The following is a 19,770-nucleotide window of genomic DNA, read 5'->3' as shown; positions in this document are numbered from 1 at the left end:
GCTACCAAAGCACAGACGCAAACCGAATCTATTTGTTGCAGTAGCCTAACATCTCATCTTCCAAACAATGGTATGAGCAGCGTCGTCGTGTTTCGTGCGTAGCCGTGGTAGTCGACAGAGTTGAGTGAAGTCACGCCCTCTAGTTTCGGATGCCCGAAACACGCTAGATCGTCATTTTCCGAGCACATTTAGACACTCTGTAAAGATTTTGAGCATAGAATCTCGACGTCTAGTGCTAAAATCAACTTCTAAGACATGTTTCTACGTATTTCTAGCCAATTTCTTATTACTCTCTGCAGCGTAGAGATCGTACTGTGCCGTTTGAACATTAAGGGGACAAACGTTTCCTATGTAGCAGTATCTTACTGGCTTGCTACGCAATCTAGAGTAAAGAAGGTTCGACTTGTACAATCATAAGTAGGGTATTCCCCTCTGATAGTGGACATCTAGTTTCCTTTTCTCACGAGATGGTAGCACTAATTTGTTCCACTTTTCATACGGCATTTTCAATAGACGAACGTTCCTGATCTCTCTTTTGCTTCAGTAACAAACAGGAGTAACATGCGGCTTGTCTAGATTCATAAGGTTGACATACCTAGCCTCGGATTTCCACACTAATGTAGCACCAATTACAAAATCGGCTTAGACCAGCCGCATGTTATTACTGAAGCAAAAGAGAGGTCAGGAACGCTTGTCTAGAGGAAATGCGGTATGAAAAGTAGAACAAATTAATTCTATAGCATGAGAAAAGGAATCCACTATCAGAGTGGAATACCCTACTTTTGATTGTGCAAGTCGAACCTTTTTTTACTTTAGATTGCGTAGCAAGCCAGTAAGATACTGCTACATAGGGAAATTTTGTCCCCTAGATGTTCAAACGGCACCGTACGATCTCTACGCTGCAGAGAGTAATAAGAAATTGGCTAGAAATACGTAGAAACATGCCTTAATTAATTAAAAGTTGATTTTAGCACTAGACGTCGAGATTCTATGCTCAAAATGCTCAAAATCTTTACAGAGTGTCTAAATTTGCTCGGAAAATGACGATCTAGCGTGTTTCGGGCATCCGAAACTAGAGGGCGTGACTTCACTCAACTCTGACGACTACCACGGCTACGCACGAAACACGACGACGCTGCTCATACGATTGTTTGGAAGATGAGATGTTAGGCTACTGCAACAAATAGATTCGGTTTGTGTCTGTGCTTTGGTAGCTCTACACGAGAGGCCATCCGAAACTAGAGGTATTTGTCCGGGTCTAGAGGGAGGGCGTGGTTTACGTTTAGTCGAGTCTCGTTCTTGGTAGAACGAGCCAAATCCATTGATTGTCACGGATCAAGATCAGTTACCTAACATCTCTACGTTGCCTTATATTTCATACCCAGACAATTGCGTTGGACCAAGATCTCGCGTCCGAATCTAGCCGTTATCAAAACTAGATACGGGACTCTACATGCATTATTATTGGTTACGTCCTCGCATAAGAGCTGATATCGCCATTTCTTTATTTGTCTATTCGTATAGAAAGATTCGGAAAGATATCTGAACGACTTTAAACATATTAAGAAGAATCTTGGATCATTTGAGAGGTCAACATTGTATCAACTTGACCTAATCAACTCACGCGGAAATTACCACATAGGACATACTCAATTCCACATCCCGTCCGGTTGCAACGTTACAATGGACGAACTCGTTCGAGTAGAAATCATCTCTGAAGTGGACGACTCTGCTGGAACCGGAAATGTCTATCGGCTTTCTGACTTGCTTGATTTAGAGAGCAAACTTGTGCTCATTTCTGGACAAAGAAACGAACAGTCGACATCAACAAATGAAGACATCGATTACTTTGTTGAAGTAATTAACGTTCTTCCAAATTAATTAAAGTTGCTACCACCGTGCCTTTGTTTAGGTCATGAACCAAGCATGCAGACTTGCATCTGTGATTGTAGACTTGAATAAAGCAGGAAACGAAGAATACTTTCTATGGAGACGTACTTTCCGTTCTCGACGACGCCGTAGCGCGCTCTGCATTGAAACATCTAAAGTAAGGCAACTGTCAGTCAATCATTCTATTTTGCTCGAGTCTCTTACAAAACAAGCTGACGTCATGAAAGAATATCTTGAAAATTGGATTCAAAAAGTAGAGAATCATCGAAGCGAGTACTATTACCTTAACTATTTTACGACACCTCAACTTCTCTTCTTGCGTCGTGAACTGGGAGCTGTTGCGAAAAACAAAAGTCGTCAAATACCGAATGAATTGTTTTCACTTATTGGTTCCGTACACCCGTCTTGTACGCATTCCAGCCTACTAGCTGCACTCACCAAAGCATCTGTCGGTGGAGACATGGCAAGATCTCGACTGGTAACTTTTAATTTTGTAGATCAACACCAATCCAGCTTACAAATGGCGCCGAAAACGTTTGAGGAGCAAAAACGAGAGAATCCCTACCTTACAATAGATACGTTAGGGCGAGTACTAGATACCTTGGCTTCGAATACGCTTCAGCCATCCAGCCGTCCGTTTCCTCTTCAGCGGTATCGAGAAGGAGAACTTAATCTTACAGTTACTCCACAAAATGAGGTTTTGGCCTCTGTTTTGAGTTTGTACATGATTGACACAAACCTTCCATTTCCGTCTGCCCAGGAAGTACTTTTGTGCTCTTCGTCAACTTTGGTGGAAGACGTATGTTTGTTCTGGAGAAGAGCAATGAAAGATCCAGGACGAAGGCGTCTCTTCTGTCTTGCACAAGCCGATTCGTTAAGTTACGATGTAGCGAAAAAATCTCTCGAAGAATTCTATCGTCTTGCACAAAGCCTGGAGGCATCAGAGCAGGCTCGATTTAGAATAGTTGTAGTGTGTGCTGCAGAGAACGAAGATAAGTCTTATGTGGCCGATGCGTTAGACGCTTACCGCAGGCCGGCATTATCTTGTTTTTCGCCGCAGAACCTGCAGAAGTACTTGCAAATGAAGCTGCTGCAGTCAAAGCAAACTACACTTGCTAGTAGAAAGCAAGCCCCCACTCAATCAGCGTTACAATTGGATTGTGAAGGAAGTTCAGTAAGAGTTGTTAGATCTCACCGTGCGGGAGTCGGTAAGACTCTTTATGTCACTATGTTGACCGATGCTTTGGTTATGCACAGTAGGGCACGACATCGGATGAGACAGCAAGAGAGTTTGTATGTCATCGTTCCTCTACACGACAAGCAGGTACACGTCGACTCGATTGTGAAGATTCTGACGTCTTACTCACCTTCTCCAGAACCAGAAAAGCAATCACCTCGTGTTATTCATATAGACGTGTCGTCTTCAGTGATTCGAGGCTTAGATGAAATGTTGTTCAATCTGATCGTTTTAGGAGAGCTAGCTGACAAGGACGGTTACGTTTGGCGGCGTTCTTCGATAGATATGTACTTTATTGAAATAACAACAACAGGACGACAGCATGGTTTGGAATTAAATGCAAGGGCCACCACCGCCAACCCTGTGCAAACTCTTAGTACCTCCCTGCTCGACTGCTTACCAACGATAAAATGCGTGTCGCCTCTAGAAAGCCTTGCGATGCTATCCGGTAACAAAATGTCTGCAGTCAACAGCAGAATGCTTGATCGAGAGCTTCGTGATTGTGATTTTCAACGGGCGTGTGAGTATCTCAAAAAGTTTACCACTGGAGCGTCTCTTGACTTGTTTCAATTTCGAGAAGGTGAAGGTAGCGTGATGCACAATCTTCAATCGAGCTTACAGATACTCTTAAATACTTGCGGCGTGCAAGACCCTTCTTGGGCCGAAATTAGGCATTTTGTCAGTTTCTTGAGTAGTCAATTGCGTGATAGTGAACGAAACGATTTCTGTCAGCCATACTGTTCCGAGGATCTTCCAGGTTTTAAAGCGTTTGTTTTGAAGTTCCTAATTCGAATGTCAACAGACTTTGCTACACCATCTCTTGACATTGAAAGATCTCAAGAAAGCGGGAATGTTGATAGCTTTGAGAGATATCAATTAAGAAGACGTTGGGAACACTCTGATCACCCATACCTATTCTTCAACGAAGATCGTCATACGATTACATTCGTTAGCGTACAGATTACGAGAGAGGGTAAACTTTCTGATCCACGGACAGGCAGGATTCTCGATGCCAACATGATGTCACCTACTCTTAGTACCGCTCTTTACACTCAGGGATTTCGTCTTCAAGAGAATTACGAGGACTGGAACAAATCTCGTAAAATTGTAGAGCTTTGCCGGGTGATGGGTGTCGAGGGAGGAAGAGACAGTGACCCGAACTATGAGCTGACGATGGACAACATGAAAAAGATGCTAGCAATACAAATGCGATTTCGCTGTGGTATTCCGGTGATCATTATGGGAGAAACCGGATGTGGAAAAACTCAGCTGATTAGATATATGTGTTCACTTCAGTTAGGCTGTACAAAAACAAAAAATATGCTTTTGATGAAAGTACATGGAGGCATCACCAAACATGACATCGAAGAAAAGGTCAAAGAAGCTGAGTCACTAGCCCAGTCAAATTATTCTAAGGTGCATTCGAAACACAAGATACAAACAGTTTTGTTCTTTGATGAAGCTAACACTACAGATGCAATAGGATTGATCAAAGAAATCGTGTGTGACAAGCGACTCATGGGAAGGAAGGTGCGAGGACTTGGCACCTCATTGCAAGTCATTGCAGCTTGTAATCCATATCGCAAACACACGCTTGAAATGATTCAGCATCTGGAAGATGCTGGGTTAGGATATCATGTTAACGCTGATGACACAGACGACAAGATGGGGACGATACCATTACGAAGATTGGTCTATCGAGTTCATCCACTACCTGATAGCATGAAGGCTTTGGTGTGGGACTTTGGCCAGTTAGATCCAAATGTCGAAAAAGTCTACATCAAACAGATTGTCTCTAAATACGTTGCTAACCATCAACTATTGCCAAACAGTCCCGCTTTCGTTAAGGTTTTCATCGATGTTCTTGCTGCTTGTCAGTCTTACATGAGAAGCAAGAAGAACGAATGTAGTTTTGTCAGTTTGCGAGATATTGAAAGAACAATGACAGTAACAATTTGGTTTTACAATCTCCGTGATTTGCTAGATCCGCTGGTGTTGGCAAAGCACAAAGAGAGGTTGCCTCGAGGCCATCGTCTTGCTTCGGTAGATTCCTTGACCCGTTCTGTTATTCTTGGATTAGCCGTTTGTTATCACGCCCGTTTGAAGGATCGGCAACCATTCAGAGACTTTATTGCTCAATACTTTAAACCTCCCTGCTCATTGCCTGATGGACCAAAACAGTTTCTTGCCGAAATTACGTTTTGTCAGGAAGCATTTCTTGATGGTATAAAGCTGGACCAACAAATAGCCAAAAACACGGCTCTTTGCGAGAATGTGTTTATGATGCTCGTTTGTATAAACTTACGTATTCCTCTATTTTTGGTCGGGAAACCTGGCAGCTCCAAGTCTTTAGCAAAAGACATCGTAAAAGAAGCAATGAGCGGTCAATCGTCTGATTCCGACCTTTTGAAAGCGCTCAAACGAGTGAATATGGTTTCCTATCAGTGTAGTCCTCTGTCAACATCAGAAGGAATTATAGGCGTCTTTTCTCAATGCCAGCAATTTCAAAAGGACAATGGCACCGAGCATTACGTCGCGTGCGTAGTACTCGATGAAGTAGGTCTAGCAGAGGACTCGCCTCGCCTACCGTTAAAAGCATTGCATCCTCTGTTAGACGATGGAACGGCCGAAACCGATATTGTCGATGAAGAACAAGAGCGATCGAATAGAGTGGCTTTCGTAGGCTTATCGAACTGGGCTCTAGACCCCGCAAAGATGAATCGTGGCATCTTGGTGAACAGGGAAGAGCCGGATATTGCAGAATTAATAGCAACGGCCAAAGGCATTTGCAACTCGAATTCAAAAGCTCTTGGAGTGATGATGTGTTATCTCGAAGGAATAGCAAACGCTTACAAAGAAATATACGAAAAACAGAAGCAAACACGTCGAGAATTCTTCGGATTGAGGGACTTTTACAGTCTGATAAAGATGCTTTTTTCTTTTTGTAAGTTATCCAATCGTGCTCCATCCCATTTGGAGGCAAAACATGCTATTAGAAGGAATTTTGGAGGTCACGACAGGCTCGATGTCATCGAAATATTTGATCGTTGCTGCAACTTTCAGTTCGCTACGAGACACATTTCTTCGTTGCCATTTCCTATCGACAACACAACAATGGGGCTAATCCAATCTGCACTCGAGAGAGGACGAGAAGAGATGTTGGGTGAAAGTCGGTATGTCATGTTGCTGACGGAAAATTACGCGGCTCTTAATATCATTCGTCAGAGCGTGGGTCTCCGTGATGATGCAGTCGTAATCTTTGGTAGTGGATTTCCTAAAGATCAAGAGTACACTCACATCTGTCGGACTATCAACAGAATCAAGATCTGTATGGCAGCCGGTCGCACGGTCGTTTTGCTGAATCTTGACAAATTGTACGAAAGCCTTTATGATACTCTCAACCAGTACTATGTTCGTCATGGGGATCTCAAGTTTGTTGACCTGGGATTGGGCAATCACAGGCTCAAGTGTCTAGTTCACCCCGATTTTAGATTGATTCTTGTTGTTGAAAGAGAATTTGTGTATAACACTTTACCAATACCATTGATCAACAGAATGGAAAAACACTTTCTTGCAATGAAATCTGTTTTATTTCCATGGCAAGAAAATATAGTAGCGCGATTGCATACTTGGATTAGGAAGTATTTGCAAGTAGATACCAACTGGCATTCTAGCGACAGTGAAGAGAACAGATGCTTAGAGTTCAAGGAAGAAGATTCTTTCATTGGTTACCATACAGACGCCGTGGCTACCATAATACTTCAAACTACAAAAGAACTTTGTCAAAGAAGAGGAGTAGATGTGAATACCTTTAAGAGCGAGCAGTGGCAAGAAAGGGTCTTCGATGAATCTTGTAAAAAGTTTATCAAAAACGCAACACCCGACTCGATTGTTCGACTATGGCACTCTGCGCTGTCACACGAAGCAGAAGATATTTGCGATGTATACTTTTATGAGCAGCAGCACGCTAGCCTGGCGGAATATATCGCATTGGAGACCGTTGTGGATCAGGGGAGCAACGTTTGTAAAGGACGTCTCATTCAAGTCACCACTCATGCGCATTTGCTCTCTTCAGAATACTTAACGAACATGAATGGTACCAATAACACCGAATCCGTATTGCTGCAACAGTTCGACACCGAGCAACAGTTTTGCGACAGAATTCGATGTTTCTATAATAGTACCGGACGTCGTCCTCGTCTTCTAGTCGTACAGTCGGAATCGGGCGAAGGAAACAACGATATGATCGCCGCAGCTCGTTACTTGATCGAGGAAATTCGAGATCAATGTTTTGAGACAAGAAATAGTGATTCCGGTTCAAGACACGTAGTGCTTATTGTGCAAGTGTCCCGCATGACTTCTTCTAACTTTGTTGGATTTCAAGGAGGTTCCTGGACTGAAACTCACCTCGATGAACTCCGTCCGAGTAGCCACGGCAACGCCTTACCGGTATGCAAACTGCTACATCGTACAATAAGTTCGTTACTGTCTGCGGCAAACGATCTTCCAACAGGAGATGATGGTGATACTAGACCGACAGCGAATGCAGTAAAGTCGGCTCGTTCGGAGGATGTCACAGTGGATGGCAATGCATTGATTCGAGCATGCGTACATGCAGCTGTTAGTCGTATTGATAATGAACAACAAGCCATTGGAGACGCTTACAGAATAATCGATATTCTATTAAGACTGGTTCCTACCACAGACTCATCAAATTTGCTAGAATCAAAGAGATTTTCTACAGAACTCGTAAGGCAAATAAAACATTTTCTTGAAGAAAGAAATAGTAGAATGGAAGGCGGTGCTGCTCATCACTTTCCTTTGTGGATTAGAAGGGAAGCTATGAGTTTTACCAACATTCAAGCAGGAGGCACTTTCAAGCGAACCTTGTGGTTACGCATTGTCAATACAGTAACACCCATTTTAGCCGAACTAATAGCTATTATCGATTGCAATTCAAATCTTGATCTTCTGCAGAGATGCTTTACGAATGCTGGAGATTGGATAACCGAATTGTGGCTTGATATCTTTTGTGGTTCTTATTTCGATCAGCTAAACTTGCATTACGATGATCTGCTTTCGAACCCTTACAACGAGACGAGACACAGAGTAACTGCTCAGGCGACTGGTTTCCGAGGACATCCGTTTAAAGCAAAGTTTCCCTTCTCTCATTTGGTGAAGAGGCAGGTGGATGAAATGCTACACGACGCACGAAATCATGCAGAATCGCGGCACGAACGACTTGACGTTGTTTTACAACGATTGGTCGATGCGAGCGAGATTGGAAAAGTAATATACAAATCTCTTGCTAATAGTAGAGCAAACAATTTTGAACTGATGTATCTGTACCTCGACGACTTCGTACATATGATATATAAAGCTACTTCTCCAAAAGAATACCCGGTAAGACATTTTGCTGTATTTGTACTGAACCCTGTCCAATTAAGGTCTTTAATTTTTGACTCTATGTTAGCTGGTTAAAGTTGCAATTTTGAGTGAGATAAATGAACTGGCCGCTGCACAGCCAAATATCGACGAAGCGCTAGGGAGAGTGTGCAATGTCAAGCTCTCAATTGCAGCAATCCATGCTGCCTTTGACGTTGCGCGACCAAAAATCCACTTGTTTGGAGATATAGTTCGCCGTAGACCTCACATACTGCGAAGAGCACTTGAAAATGTTGGTGAAGTACGGCAAGAAATGGTTAGCATTCAATAAATGTGTTAATCAAAACTTGTGACTTTTGTTTCATCACCAATTTTCATATCTTTGTGTAGTTACTAGATGCCGTGGCAGCTAAGGCTCTAATAGACGAAATGTCTCTTAAAAGGAAGTTTGCTGACGATAAACAAAAATTGATGTGGCTGCATGAAATGCGAAGAGTGCAACTGCTGATCGAATCGTGGCTTTCCATTTCGAAGGAATGTGGCCAACACCAAAGAAGACGAAATGCCCTCTACTTGAAAATACGGTAAACATACATTAAACAAATGATTACGTTAACATAAATTTAAAATATTTGAATGTCTATTTACATTGAATGATTTGTGTTTTAGCCATAATTGGAGAACATTGTTAGCGTTACGGCTATTTACTGAACATGTTGAAATGGCGACAAAACATCCATTTCTTTTGTCAGCTAGTTTAAAATTTTCTCAGGTAAACGTATAACCTTTTGTACATACATAAGGATTTTTTGTATTTTCGCCCTTTGTATTGCACCCAGATTGCTTAGACATTGGCATCCTGCACATGCTGATACTTATAAATAGTGGAGCACCTATAACACCAACGTTGATGTTACACTTGTGCATGACGAAGACGTAACGGTTTGACTTTGTTTATACAGCATTTAGAAGAAGTTGATGTAGACTTTACTCAAGCAGTTACCATAAGTTGTGTACAACAGTTTCTCAACACATATGGAAAAGAGTTTTTGAAGCAACTTTTTGGGTATTAGTATGTCGTATATATGGTTGTGCGGTGAGTATATAATATCTTCAGGTACTTCTTTTCGTAGACGAGAAGATGTCACATGCGGGATTTGCCTAGAAACATGGATTGACAAAAATCCGGTCTCACTAAACTGTGGACACATTTATTGTTTCCTGTGCATAAACACAAGCATTTCGCAACGTCGTTTGTGTCCTACATGCAGATCGAAAATTTCGGATACTTTTGTTTGTCAATCCAGCGATCGGCTTCGGTACGTCCGAGTACTATATTGCATTTTAAATCTTTCGATCGTGAATGTCGAACATGTAGGGAAGCGAGTCAATTTTATACTGAATATAGACGTGTCAGCACTGCATTCTTTATGGAATTAGTGTCTGTCCACAGTTTCAGTAGTGCGGCATCTCGGCCACCAGAAGAAAGACTCGTACACATGCTTATGGAACTAGTCGTGCAAAGAAAGTTGCCACTGCTGGACTGTCTTAGTACTCGACCCTTCTCTCCGTTCGAAGTAGACACGATTGATCCAAGACCTGTTGTTCGCTCATTTCTGTTGCAACTTCTGTTAAAGTACAGGTAATCTTGCACGTGCATGGATCAGAAATGGTCGTCTATCGTTCGACGTGTTTATTTACGTTAATTTTAGCGACAAGACTCTTGATTATATCCAAACAGCATTTGACGAAATGGAACGACTGCTCCGACATTCTGGAGTGAACCTTGAAGACATCAAAAATTTGGAGATAATTTTCGTTCACTGCATGGAGGTAATGCTCGAGTCAGTTCAAGCAACGACATTGGCGTTGTCTTTGATATCTTAATCTTTGTTGATTACAAAACAGGATGCACTGAAGCAACGAGCGTGTTGCCAGTCAGAACTACCATTTGAATGCGTGGCGCTGTCTCAATTCGATATTGGTCTACGTGCTATGCAGGCGTCATCATCGACTGTAGTTCGTTTACAAGGGATTGCTGCCCTTCGACTAAGCCTGTCGTTTACTGCAGACGCAATTGTCAGTCTGCTTTCCGTTCGACAACGAAATCAGTTAATGACGAAAGATCGATCGGCGTCGTTATCAAAGCTTTTGCAAAGAGCAGAAGAAGTCTGTACAAGCGTTAGAGACCCGCAGTTAAACCTCTTCCTGATGAAGCTTTTAGTCCGAGAGCATGGCATGGATATTATGCCAAGAATACGTGGCGATTGTAAATTGCGTTGGATAACTGCTTTCCATCAGCATGAGGTGAGGAGGTTCTAGAAACTGCATGCGTGACACACACACACACACACACACACACACACACACACACACACACACACACACACACACACACACACACACACCATTACTCTAAATCTTCTTTCTATTCATTGTAGACGAAAGCTGCTGTGCCGGACTACTTCACAGTTCTTCAAGAGCCATATTTAACATTTCGCAATGCTGTAGCAAGAACTGTCATGACCGGAGACACACGATATCTAAGCAATCTGTTGAAGGCAAATCAATTGATCGCTCTGCCACTAATTTGTGTATTTGTAACTACTCGTGTACATGCACATTTCTAGAATCCTCCAGGAAACTGTCAAGCTAATGCAACGACAGTGGCAACTGTTTTAGCACTTTTCGCAGAAGTAACTAAACAGTTTTCTTCGACAGAGTGTGAGCAGCACGTTTTGTTCCAGGTTGCAACAGCAGCTAATATTTCTATAGTATACTTTCGCTAAACTCGCTCGTATTTTGTGTAGAGACTCGCTTCATTGGAGAACATTGTGAAACGAAAGGTATCTTTGCCTAGCTGGTGCACAACTTTCGTCTCAGATCTACTGTGCAACTACTCAAACCGTAGACCTCTAGCTCAGCTTCAAGTCTCATCTGGCCAGAGTATTCGAGATCGTTCGCTGGCAGGCTTAGCAATTCATATACTCATTTCAGTGTCCGTGTCTGGTGATTGCCGCCTTATTCATCCGCTACGCCAGATACTGACTGATCCGCAGAGTATGAGTGTGAGTCATTGTACGAGTTGGGTAGTATTCTCTACTGATTTACTTCCTTTTATTTCTATCCTCTGCATGTTCTCTAACAATATATAGACTTCTTACTTTCCCAGCATGCCAGAAGATCCGTTCCAAGAAGCCAGAGAAATGAAAATGGGGACAAGGTGGTACGGTAAGTTTCACAGACTGATTGTGTCAATAGCAGCAGCTCGATGCGAAGCAATCAAATTGGTCTCTTTGCAGAGTGTTCTAATGGGCATCCGTATTTAGTACTAAATGTAAGATTGCCTTGTCCCCATGCAACTATATAGATTAAGTTGCGTTCTCTAAAATGGAAAACGTTTTTGTAGTGTGGTTTACCAAGAGCAACATCTCGTTGTCCAGATTGTGGTCAAGCAATCGGTCAAAACAGTGGAAATAGAGATGCCACAATGTAAGGCAGTTGGATTGTATATTAAACAAAGAGGGTTGATTAATTAAATTGTTGTTTCCTTTATATATAGCCGTCAAGTGGTCGAGACTGGTCACATACTTGGAATCGTCAACCGAACATCTGACAATCCTTCTTCACAGCGTGCTCTCTCACCGTCAAGCTGCTCCTTGTTACGTCTAATCTTGAACGCACTTCTCATGTGGTCATCTTGTAGCGGTGCCCAGGTTTCAAAACACACTCAACTGGACTAATCGTACAATGCATACTTATACGTTATATCTTCTGTATTTTAGCGTATCGCCAACGGTGTCATTCGATGTGTATCTCCTGCTGTCAATCAATATTATCTTCCGCAATTTTTCTGGTCTCACTTGCAACACGACATAGTTGTATTTGCCAAAGCAATTGGCAGAAGTGTAGACGACGCCGTTGTTGTCTGTCACCGATTCCTCATGCAATTTCTTGGCAGTCGAACACAGCAAAGCGGTAAACACTATTCTAATATGACGGCATTACCGAGTGAAATACTTCATCGGTTGTTCTGAATACTCCTTTAGAACACGCGAGTTCGACAGATTGGACTACTAAAGACGGTAGAAAGGAATGGGAAATAGCGTTCAGTCGAAAGTTCTCTGTTCCGTTTTTCCAAGTCAGTGTTTCGTACTGTTATTCTTCTATATTAATGCGTGCAGGGGTGCGGGGGTGTGCGTGTGTGCGTGCGTGTGTGTCTACGTGTGTGTGTGTGTGTGTGTGTGTGTGTGTGTGTGTGTGTGTGTCTGTGTGTCTGTGTCTGTGTCTGTGTCTGTGTCTGTGTGTCTGTGTCTGTGCCTGTGTGTGTGTGTGTGTGTGTGTGTGTGTGTGTGTGTGTGTGTGTCTGTCTGTCTGTCTGTCTGTCTGTCTGTCTGTCTGTCTGTCTGTCTGTCTGTCTGTCTGTCTGTCTGTCAAATACATATATTTCAAATCCAAAGAAATTTTCATCAAGAGCTTAAAAGCTAGTCTTTAAGTAAAGTTCCCCTAAATCAACAACAAACACTTAAGACTACAACAGATGACCCCATAGGGGGGTCAGAATACATCTATAATACAATGCTAGCAAGATATCTATTTAAAGTTCCTCAACTACAAGAGTTTACTAGAAGTTGAACTACATTTTAAAAACAAACATCTAACACTTAACGAGAACAATGCAAACTACCCGGAGCCAACTTAGTGGCTGAAAGACGAGCCAACTTAGTGGCTGAAAGACTGGGTAGAGCAATCTACAGTACCGTCAATGTTATTAGTGAGAGCTGAGAGTTTTCTCATTATGACTCTAGCGTTGCACTTTAGAAGTTGAGTTGAAAATCTGTTTCTCCAGATGTCTAGAAACTCAGCAGCATTAGGTCGCCCAAGTTCATCACGTGACTTCTTGGCTAGTCTGTCCAGAAAGATTTTCCCCATCTCACCCTATAGTCCAAAGTGTTCTATGACTAAGTGAATAAAACTGACTGTTGCTCCACCTGGTAGATTTTCTTTTGCATATTTTACCTTCTTCCTCTCTTCTCTTCTTTCTGCAGCAGCACCATCTGACTCAAATGACTTTAAAATATTATCAGAGCTCCAAGGGTGTGCCAAACCTATATCCAGGTCAACGTTGCAAGCCTTGTCAGGTCAAAAAAGGCAATGTCTGGTCTATCATTTGAATTCGAATAGCTGTGTCGTGGCTCTCTTCGATGGTGCGCATTTAGCTCACGAAGACAATCAGACCAGTAGATGCATGCTATGGCTTCATGTGACCAAACTGGCCCACCACCAGACTTACAGGTTAACAGGTGGTACCCACTGCCATCTAGGGTGGCTCCACAGTTACAGGTGGTCATCCAATCAGAAAGGGGTATGGACAAGTCTAATCTCAAGAAGGTCGCCAAACGAAATTCATGGGTATTAAGTGCGAACACTTCTGAAGTTGGGATTGCGTTCAACCAAGCCCCAGCTCCTTTCCTTTTTGAGGAGCGAAGTCGTGCGACGTCATGAGCTGTGTGGGCTTCACTGATCAACTGCTCAGCCTCTTGTTTAGCTATAGCTGTGTATAGCTGTCTGTCTGTCTGTCTGTCTATCTGTCTGTCTGTCTGTCTGTCTGTCTGTCTGTCTGTCTGTCCGTCTGTCCGTCTGTCCGTCTGTCCGTCTGTCCGTCTGTCTGTATGTCTGTATGTATGTATGTATGTCTGTCTGTCTGTCTGTCTGTCTGTATGTATGTATGTATGTATGTATGTCTGCCTGTCTGTCTGTCTGTGCGTGCGTGCGTGCGTGAGTGCGTGCGTGCGTGCTTGTGTGTGTGTGTGTGTGTGTGTGTGTGTGTGTGTGTGTGTGTGTGTGCGCGCGCGCGCACGCGTGTGTGTGTGATTGCCAGTAAAAATAAAAAACAAAGACATAATCGGCAGAAATGTGAGTCAGCAGTGTCTACACCAAAATAAATATTTAGTTTCAGAGCAGAAGCTAAAACAGTTTTAACTTCTGAATACTTCGGAAAATATCTTCTAGACAGTCAACGAACGTTGGCGAGTCCCCAAAATAGCAGCTATTTATTTAGTAACGTTGCAATAATGCATGCAGTAGTTTTTAATGGGACATTTTTACCTCATTCAATTAGCCACATAAACAACATCGATATATTTTTTCAACTAAAAAGTTTCGTTGCTGTCTATTGTTAACAATCACGTTACGTTGCTTGCGTCAGCTTGCTTGTTTCTGTATTTAGTCGTTTGTTTTGTTTTACCATATCATTTCAAGCACGATGTTTTAACATCCGCAGCTCGCTTTTTACACTAATGCGCCATGCATCACTAGTTTCCAATTCTGCACTAGTTATGTTAGTTCTAGGCGGTAGTTGCAGTTTACTTCTTCAGATTTGTCTAGAGCCTTTCTTTGATGTAACATGTGTGTTCTAAAATGTCTATGAATACAGACTGTACAGAATGAAATCAATGGTTGGATGGCGCTAACTTTGAATGATAGCCAATCTGGTATCTAGCTTGATTACACATTTCTTGCTATACAGTATATTTATTTCTTATTTGTTTGCGACAGGTAACAATCGTCTAATGAGAGAGCTGTACGAACTAGAAATGCCCAAGAGCTCCCGCTTCTCTCCTGGATTATGGCGTTATCGAGTTTCTGTTAGTATTGACCACCTCGTTCGCACTATGGAACAAAATTTAGATTCTGGAGATCCCCATCAGTGCGTTTTGCTCAGAGAATTTTTGAATGAGGTTGAAGATATCGCGATTATACAAATAATATTGTCAAATAATAATAGCCATTTAATATACAGGAAAAAAAATTGCGCGCGTTGCAGTACCTTCCGGACATCATCAAGCTGCAACGTCTGTTGTTGTGCAGATATGACAAAAGGATCTCACAAGAAGAAGCTCTCACAACTAGCGTAGATGCTTTTCTTACGAAAGTGAAAGATGGTGAGATAAATAAATTTATAAAATAGTAAGTGTGTGCTTATATGTTTTGAGGCTTCGTTTGCCAGTACGAGAACGATGGGTATTTGAAAAATTGATTGTCAGTTTCAGTAAGGCCTGGAACCTTGTCCAACAGTTTGTGATTACTCATGGTAGGTATGCTGTTACTACCTGTTTCGGGCATGAAGTAAAGAGCAATCTTTGTCAGGTCGCTTGAGACCGAAAAACAAGGAACACGAGCTCGAGACCGTAACGGGCAGTACTTCGTTGGCTTTTCTCTTGCCACGACATCGAGATGAAGGAACTTGCGCTTTATCTTTAGTCGATTATCTAGTCGAATGCACGCATAACGAGTTTCTTAGAACCTACAGCAGAATTTCCGGCTGCGAACTGTCAGTTCACGTTATTTCATTACGTGTAAATATGAAAAATAATTATATTTTTGTGGTACCAACCTTTTAGAGAACAAGTTGGAATTTCAATAGATGAAGTGACAACAGCTCATTTAATAGCGTATGACGTCGAGAGAGACCTGATGCCCTTAGTATTTTCTCACTGTGACTACTCGTTGGCTGTTGGAGAAGGAGAAAAGAGCAGTTACAACTTTCAAGCTCTCGAAAGGCAAATCGTCGACCGATTTATTGCAGGGAAACCACTCGTTGCCATGAAGGTATAATAAATACACCAATTATGCAATATTCTGTCTCATGCATTATTACTTTTTAATAAGTGGAATTGTTTTATTGTAGGCGTACAGTATTAATTTTGTCAAAGACGTGTTTACTATTGACTTATTCAATCGCGTTAAGAGAAAGATCGTCCAGGTTGAATAAGTCAAAGTTACCTTGTATGTGATGGAGAGACTAACGCTCTGTCCGTTCGTGCAGGAAACGCTTCCTCCCTCTGTTCAACGTCAAATTGTTTCTGAAACACGAAAAGATGTTCAAAGTGTTCTTGCAGTCTTGGATATTGTCATCAGATTTACAGCATCATCGGGTGGTGCAGCCGACGAATCGTTGCACACGTATATTCACACAACTCTACGAATGTCTCTAGATTCAGGTCTCGTTAGTGGTAAAGCTCGACAAATATGCCAATTGAAGCACATCTGCGATCTGTGGCGACTGCTGAACGTCGAGAAAGCTAGACAACTTGCTTTGGCCGACCGAGTATATCCATATCAATTATTATATTTATATCAATTATTATATTTATATTAATTATTATATTTACCTATTTCGTTTTTTGTGTCATGCTTTGCAACCCAACACTTTTTGTTTAGAATCCTTTTGATCGAGTTTCGGCAAAATACAAAGAAAGGATTCCTAAGAGGGACGGAAGTAATCTCCTAAAAGCTCTAAGGAGGTTAAATATCGAAGCTATGCTGTCAGTTTTGATAGAAGTGATTTTGCTACAGTTGGGGCAATGGGAAGAAACACTCCATATAGAAGAATACGGGTTTGTGTGTCCATTCACTGTAAACGGACTCGATTGTCTAGATAATTTCTTTTTCTTAGACTTGCAGATGCAATTTATGATCTGCATGGAGTCACGACGATTGCAGGACTGGATGAAATTCCGGCTCAAGTGCAACTGAGGCACATTGTTGATTGCTGGACTATGACAGTCAAGTTGCAGGCAAATATGACGAAACTGTAATGAGTTACGTATACGTATGTGATTTTAACTGTCACATACAAATGAGAATGTGTTTTTAGTTTGGCGTGTCTGCTTGATATTGTTATATGGACTTGTTTAGCAGCGACTTTTTGTGTTATTCATTGTTTAAAGGTTTGTATCTCAAGACAGAATAGGGTTCCTGTATGATTGTAGCATTATATGATCAGAACAAGATTCTAGGTATCGAAAGTTTGCATTGCATGTTCTCTCTTACAATATATTAGCAGATCACAACTCGTCTTGTTTTGTGACTGCAACACTTCAAACTGGTTGTGTGTGATCCCATACAAACAAGTTGTCATCTGCATGTTCGGAATAAGCAGCAAACTTTTTACTTGATTTATGATTTGATATGAAGCTACAAAGAACTCCTAACGTCATTGGACGTCTAGGTGTGTCGAGCTCCCTTCAGTCCACATTATTTCTGTAGCAACTGTGCTAGCCCAATGCCTTATTTGTTTCTTTATTGGTGCTGACAACACATTGAGTTGTTTTACTTTTCCAATATCAGCTAGTTATAACAAAACCATGCACAATGACGGGTTATTATCAATTTAATTGTTCACTCCATTATCTAATTTTGTAAATTCTAACAGCTATACTTTGAAAATATTGAATGAATTGCAACGGCTCATGGGTTTATTATCATCATCATCATCAGACTTTTTGCACAGCAGAAACGTTAGACTCACTGCAATGTGGGCCTGTTCATCTTCTTTCTGGTAATTTCTGCAAAACAGGAATCTTTCTGGTAACTAGGAATACGTGCTAAATCCGGTCAGACTGTGCTAAAAGCAGCTCTATTCTACCTATAAACGAACACGAAGTTGCTTCCACCAGTCCAGCAATCACAACACAGTCACTGCACGTGACCACGTGACACTAGTGTGGTGCACTGCGATTGCAGATAAAAAGACTGATGTATTATAAGTAAGCGATGTCTTATATAACCACTGATATGCTAACGTGCGCTAAGACGTAAAACTATGATATTACTACATTACATCACTCCCCCTCAGACGAAGGGCTAAAGTCCGAGTCTACAATATAATCATTCAGATATTGTGGGCGAGATCTTTGACGTTGAGATCTTCTAAGTACCCAAGGAGCTTCAGTACTTGAGTTAGAATCTGATTCAATGGGATCAGGTAACTCTTCCGGATTATCCTCAGAGTCTGTGGAAATATCTGAGAGAATCTCTCTCTGTTGGTTTACATTTGTTTTAGTATCCAAAAGATCCCTCTGTTGGTTTACATCTGTTCTAATATCTTTAAAATGCAAGTTACGTTGTACATATGATTTTATTCTATCATGATGGAGAGTCACATCCTTCCTCCCATATGGTCGACGAACCTTGTAGACTACGTCGGATATCTTTTCAACAACTTTATAAGGTTTCATCCATCGTGGACAGAAAGAACGAGATACTTGTTTCCCTCCACTAGGACGTGTAATCCACACTAGATCTCCAACACTGTATGGGGTGAAGTGCAACTTTGATTTGTTGTACTGTCTCTGTCTTTCATTTGACCTATGACTGTAGTTTTTCTTACCTTTTGGCATATGTCAGGAACAGATGTCAAACTGTTTTCTACATAAGCCATTGGTGATGTCGTGTTGTGTTCTGTTATCCTGCACACAGAATCTGCTGCAGCTTGTAACAACGTTCTAGGCATCTCTTTGAAAATAACTCTATATAGAATGTCTCCAATCGACTCATGGTACGACGTATTATAGGCCAGTTGGACGTGTGTCAAATGGTTTGCCATGTTGTATGGTTAGAATCTATCACCTTTGCTAGCATTTCTCCCATTGTCCTATTGAGACATTCTACCACACCATTTGCTTGGGGGTGATATGCCGTTGACTTAGTATGTCGTATTTCATGTTGACTACAAAATTGTTCAAAAGCTCGACTTGTGAAACATGTTCCATTGTCGGAATGAACTACTTATGGCAGTCCATATCTACCAATCCATTCTTGAATCTTGCAATGTCTTCTTGACACCCTGATATCCTGAGAAGGCATTATCATGCGCCAGCCGAAGTACTTCACATTAGAAATACGGGACTATCATCACCCCACAAGTCAGGTTGATATAAAAAACGCGAGACGCAAGACGCAAGAATAGAAACCGAGTTTATTTACTTGCGTCTCCTTACGTCTCCGCGTTTTGCGTTGAGGGTTTTAATGTGAACAGACACGTAAGGACGTAAGAAAACGCAAAGCACGTAAGGAGCACGTAACACCTCCTTACGTCTTTAATGTAAACCCAGCTTTAGACACAACGCCCTAACATAAAGCTCCATGCAGCAGTTGCTCTTTGCATAATTTCAGAAGCAGCTACCTAATAGCTGCTTGCCTCTCTTTAGCTAAGAGAACAAACTTAGTGGTTATCAGCAAGCTATTCTAATAACTTCTTCTTCTGGTAATAATTACAATTTTTTGCCTAGCAGCTGCCTTTTAGTATCGTGTGCGTTGTACACCTATGTAGATACCCGTAGTCACGCAGACGCGAAATGTCAGATCTAGCAAAATGTGTACTCATGCAGTAACAAACACAATCATCGCCACTGAATTAGTTAATTAATTAGACACAGTGTGAATATTGACGACAGCTTTACTTTAGAGAAGAC

At 41.7% G+C, this 19,770-nt stretch overlaps 1 protein-coding gene across 1 annotated transcript; it reads left to right on the top strand.

Annotated features, from left to right (window-relative positions):
- The first annotated feature begins 2,583 nt into the window (after positions 1-2,583).
- Positions 2,584-17,322, top strand: LOC134178121 (E3 ubiquitin-protein ligase rnf213-alpha-like). The gene is made up of 28 exons (XM_062644912.1): positions 2,584-8,530; positions 8,601-8,828; positions 8,903-9,096; positions 9,182-9,284; positions 9,475-9,578; positions 9,646-9,831; positions 9,891-10,154; positions 10,225-10,345; positions 10,421-10,819; positions 10,954-11,073; positions 11,143-11,259; positions 11,323-11,580; positions 11,668-11,743; positions 11,815-11,849; positions 11,922-12,004; positions 12,075-12,228; positions 12,298-12,490; positions 12,562-12,653; positions 14,949-15,006; positions 15,071-15,252; positions 15,315-15,456; positions 15,522-15,605; positions 15,662-15,845; positions 15,916-16,123; positions 16,203-16,277; positions 16,341-16,622; positions 16,736-16,911; positions 16,971-17,322. The coding sequence occupies exons 1-28, from the start codon at positions 2,615-2,617 to the stop codon at positions 17,110-17,112; spliced, it is 10,176 nt and encodes a 3,391-aa protein (XP_062500896.1). The 5' UTR covers positions 2,584-2,614; the 3' UTR covers positions 17,113-17,322.
- Positions 17,323-19,770: the final 2,448 nt, after the last annotated feature.

The sequence above is a fragment of the Corticium candelabrum genome, chromosome 4, assembly GCF_963422355.1.
Source record: "Corticium candelabrum chromosome 4, ooCorCand1.1, whole genome shotgun sequence".
Classification (NCBI taxonomy): Eukaryota; Metazoa; Porifera; class Homoscleromorpha; order Homosclerophorida; family Plakinidae; genus Corticium; species Corticium candelabrum.
This window is presented reverse-complemented; position numbering and strand designations above follow the sequence as displayed.

What these genes read in the sequence shown, in the direction of transcription:
- LOC134178121 (XM_062644912.1), top strand. Translation starts at nt 2,615, where the DNA reads ATGATTGACACAAACCTTCCATTTCCGTCTGCCCAGGAAGTACTTTTG. An exon ending in ATCTAAGCAATCTGTTGAAG is followed by an intron (nt 11,074 to 11,142) that starts GCAAATCAATTG and finishes GCACATTTCTAG; the next exon opens with AATCCTCCAGGAAACTGTCA. An exon ending in CTGATCCGCAGAGTATGAGT is followed by an intron (nt 11,581 to 11,667) that starts GTGAGTCATTGT and finishes AACAATATATAG; the next exon opens with ACTTCTTACTTTCCCAGCAT.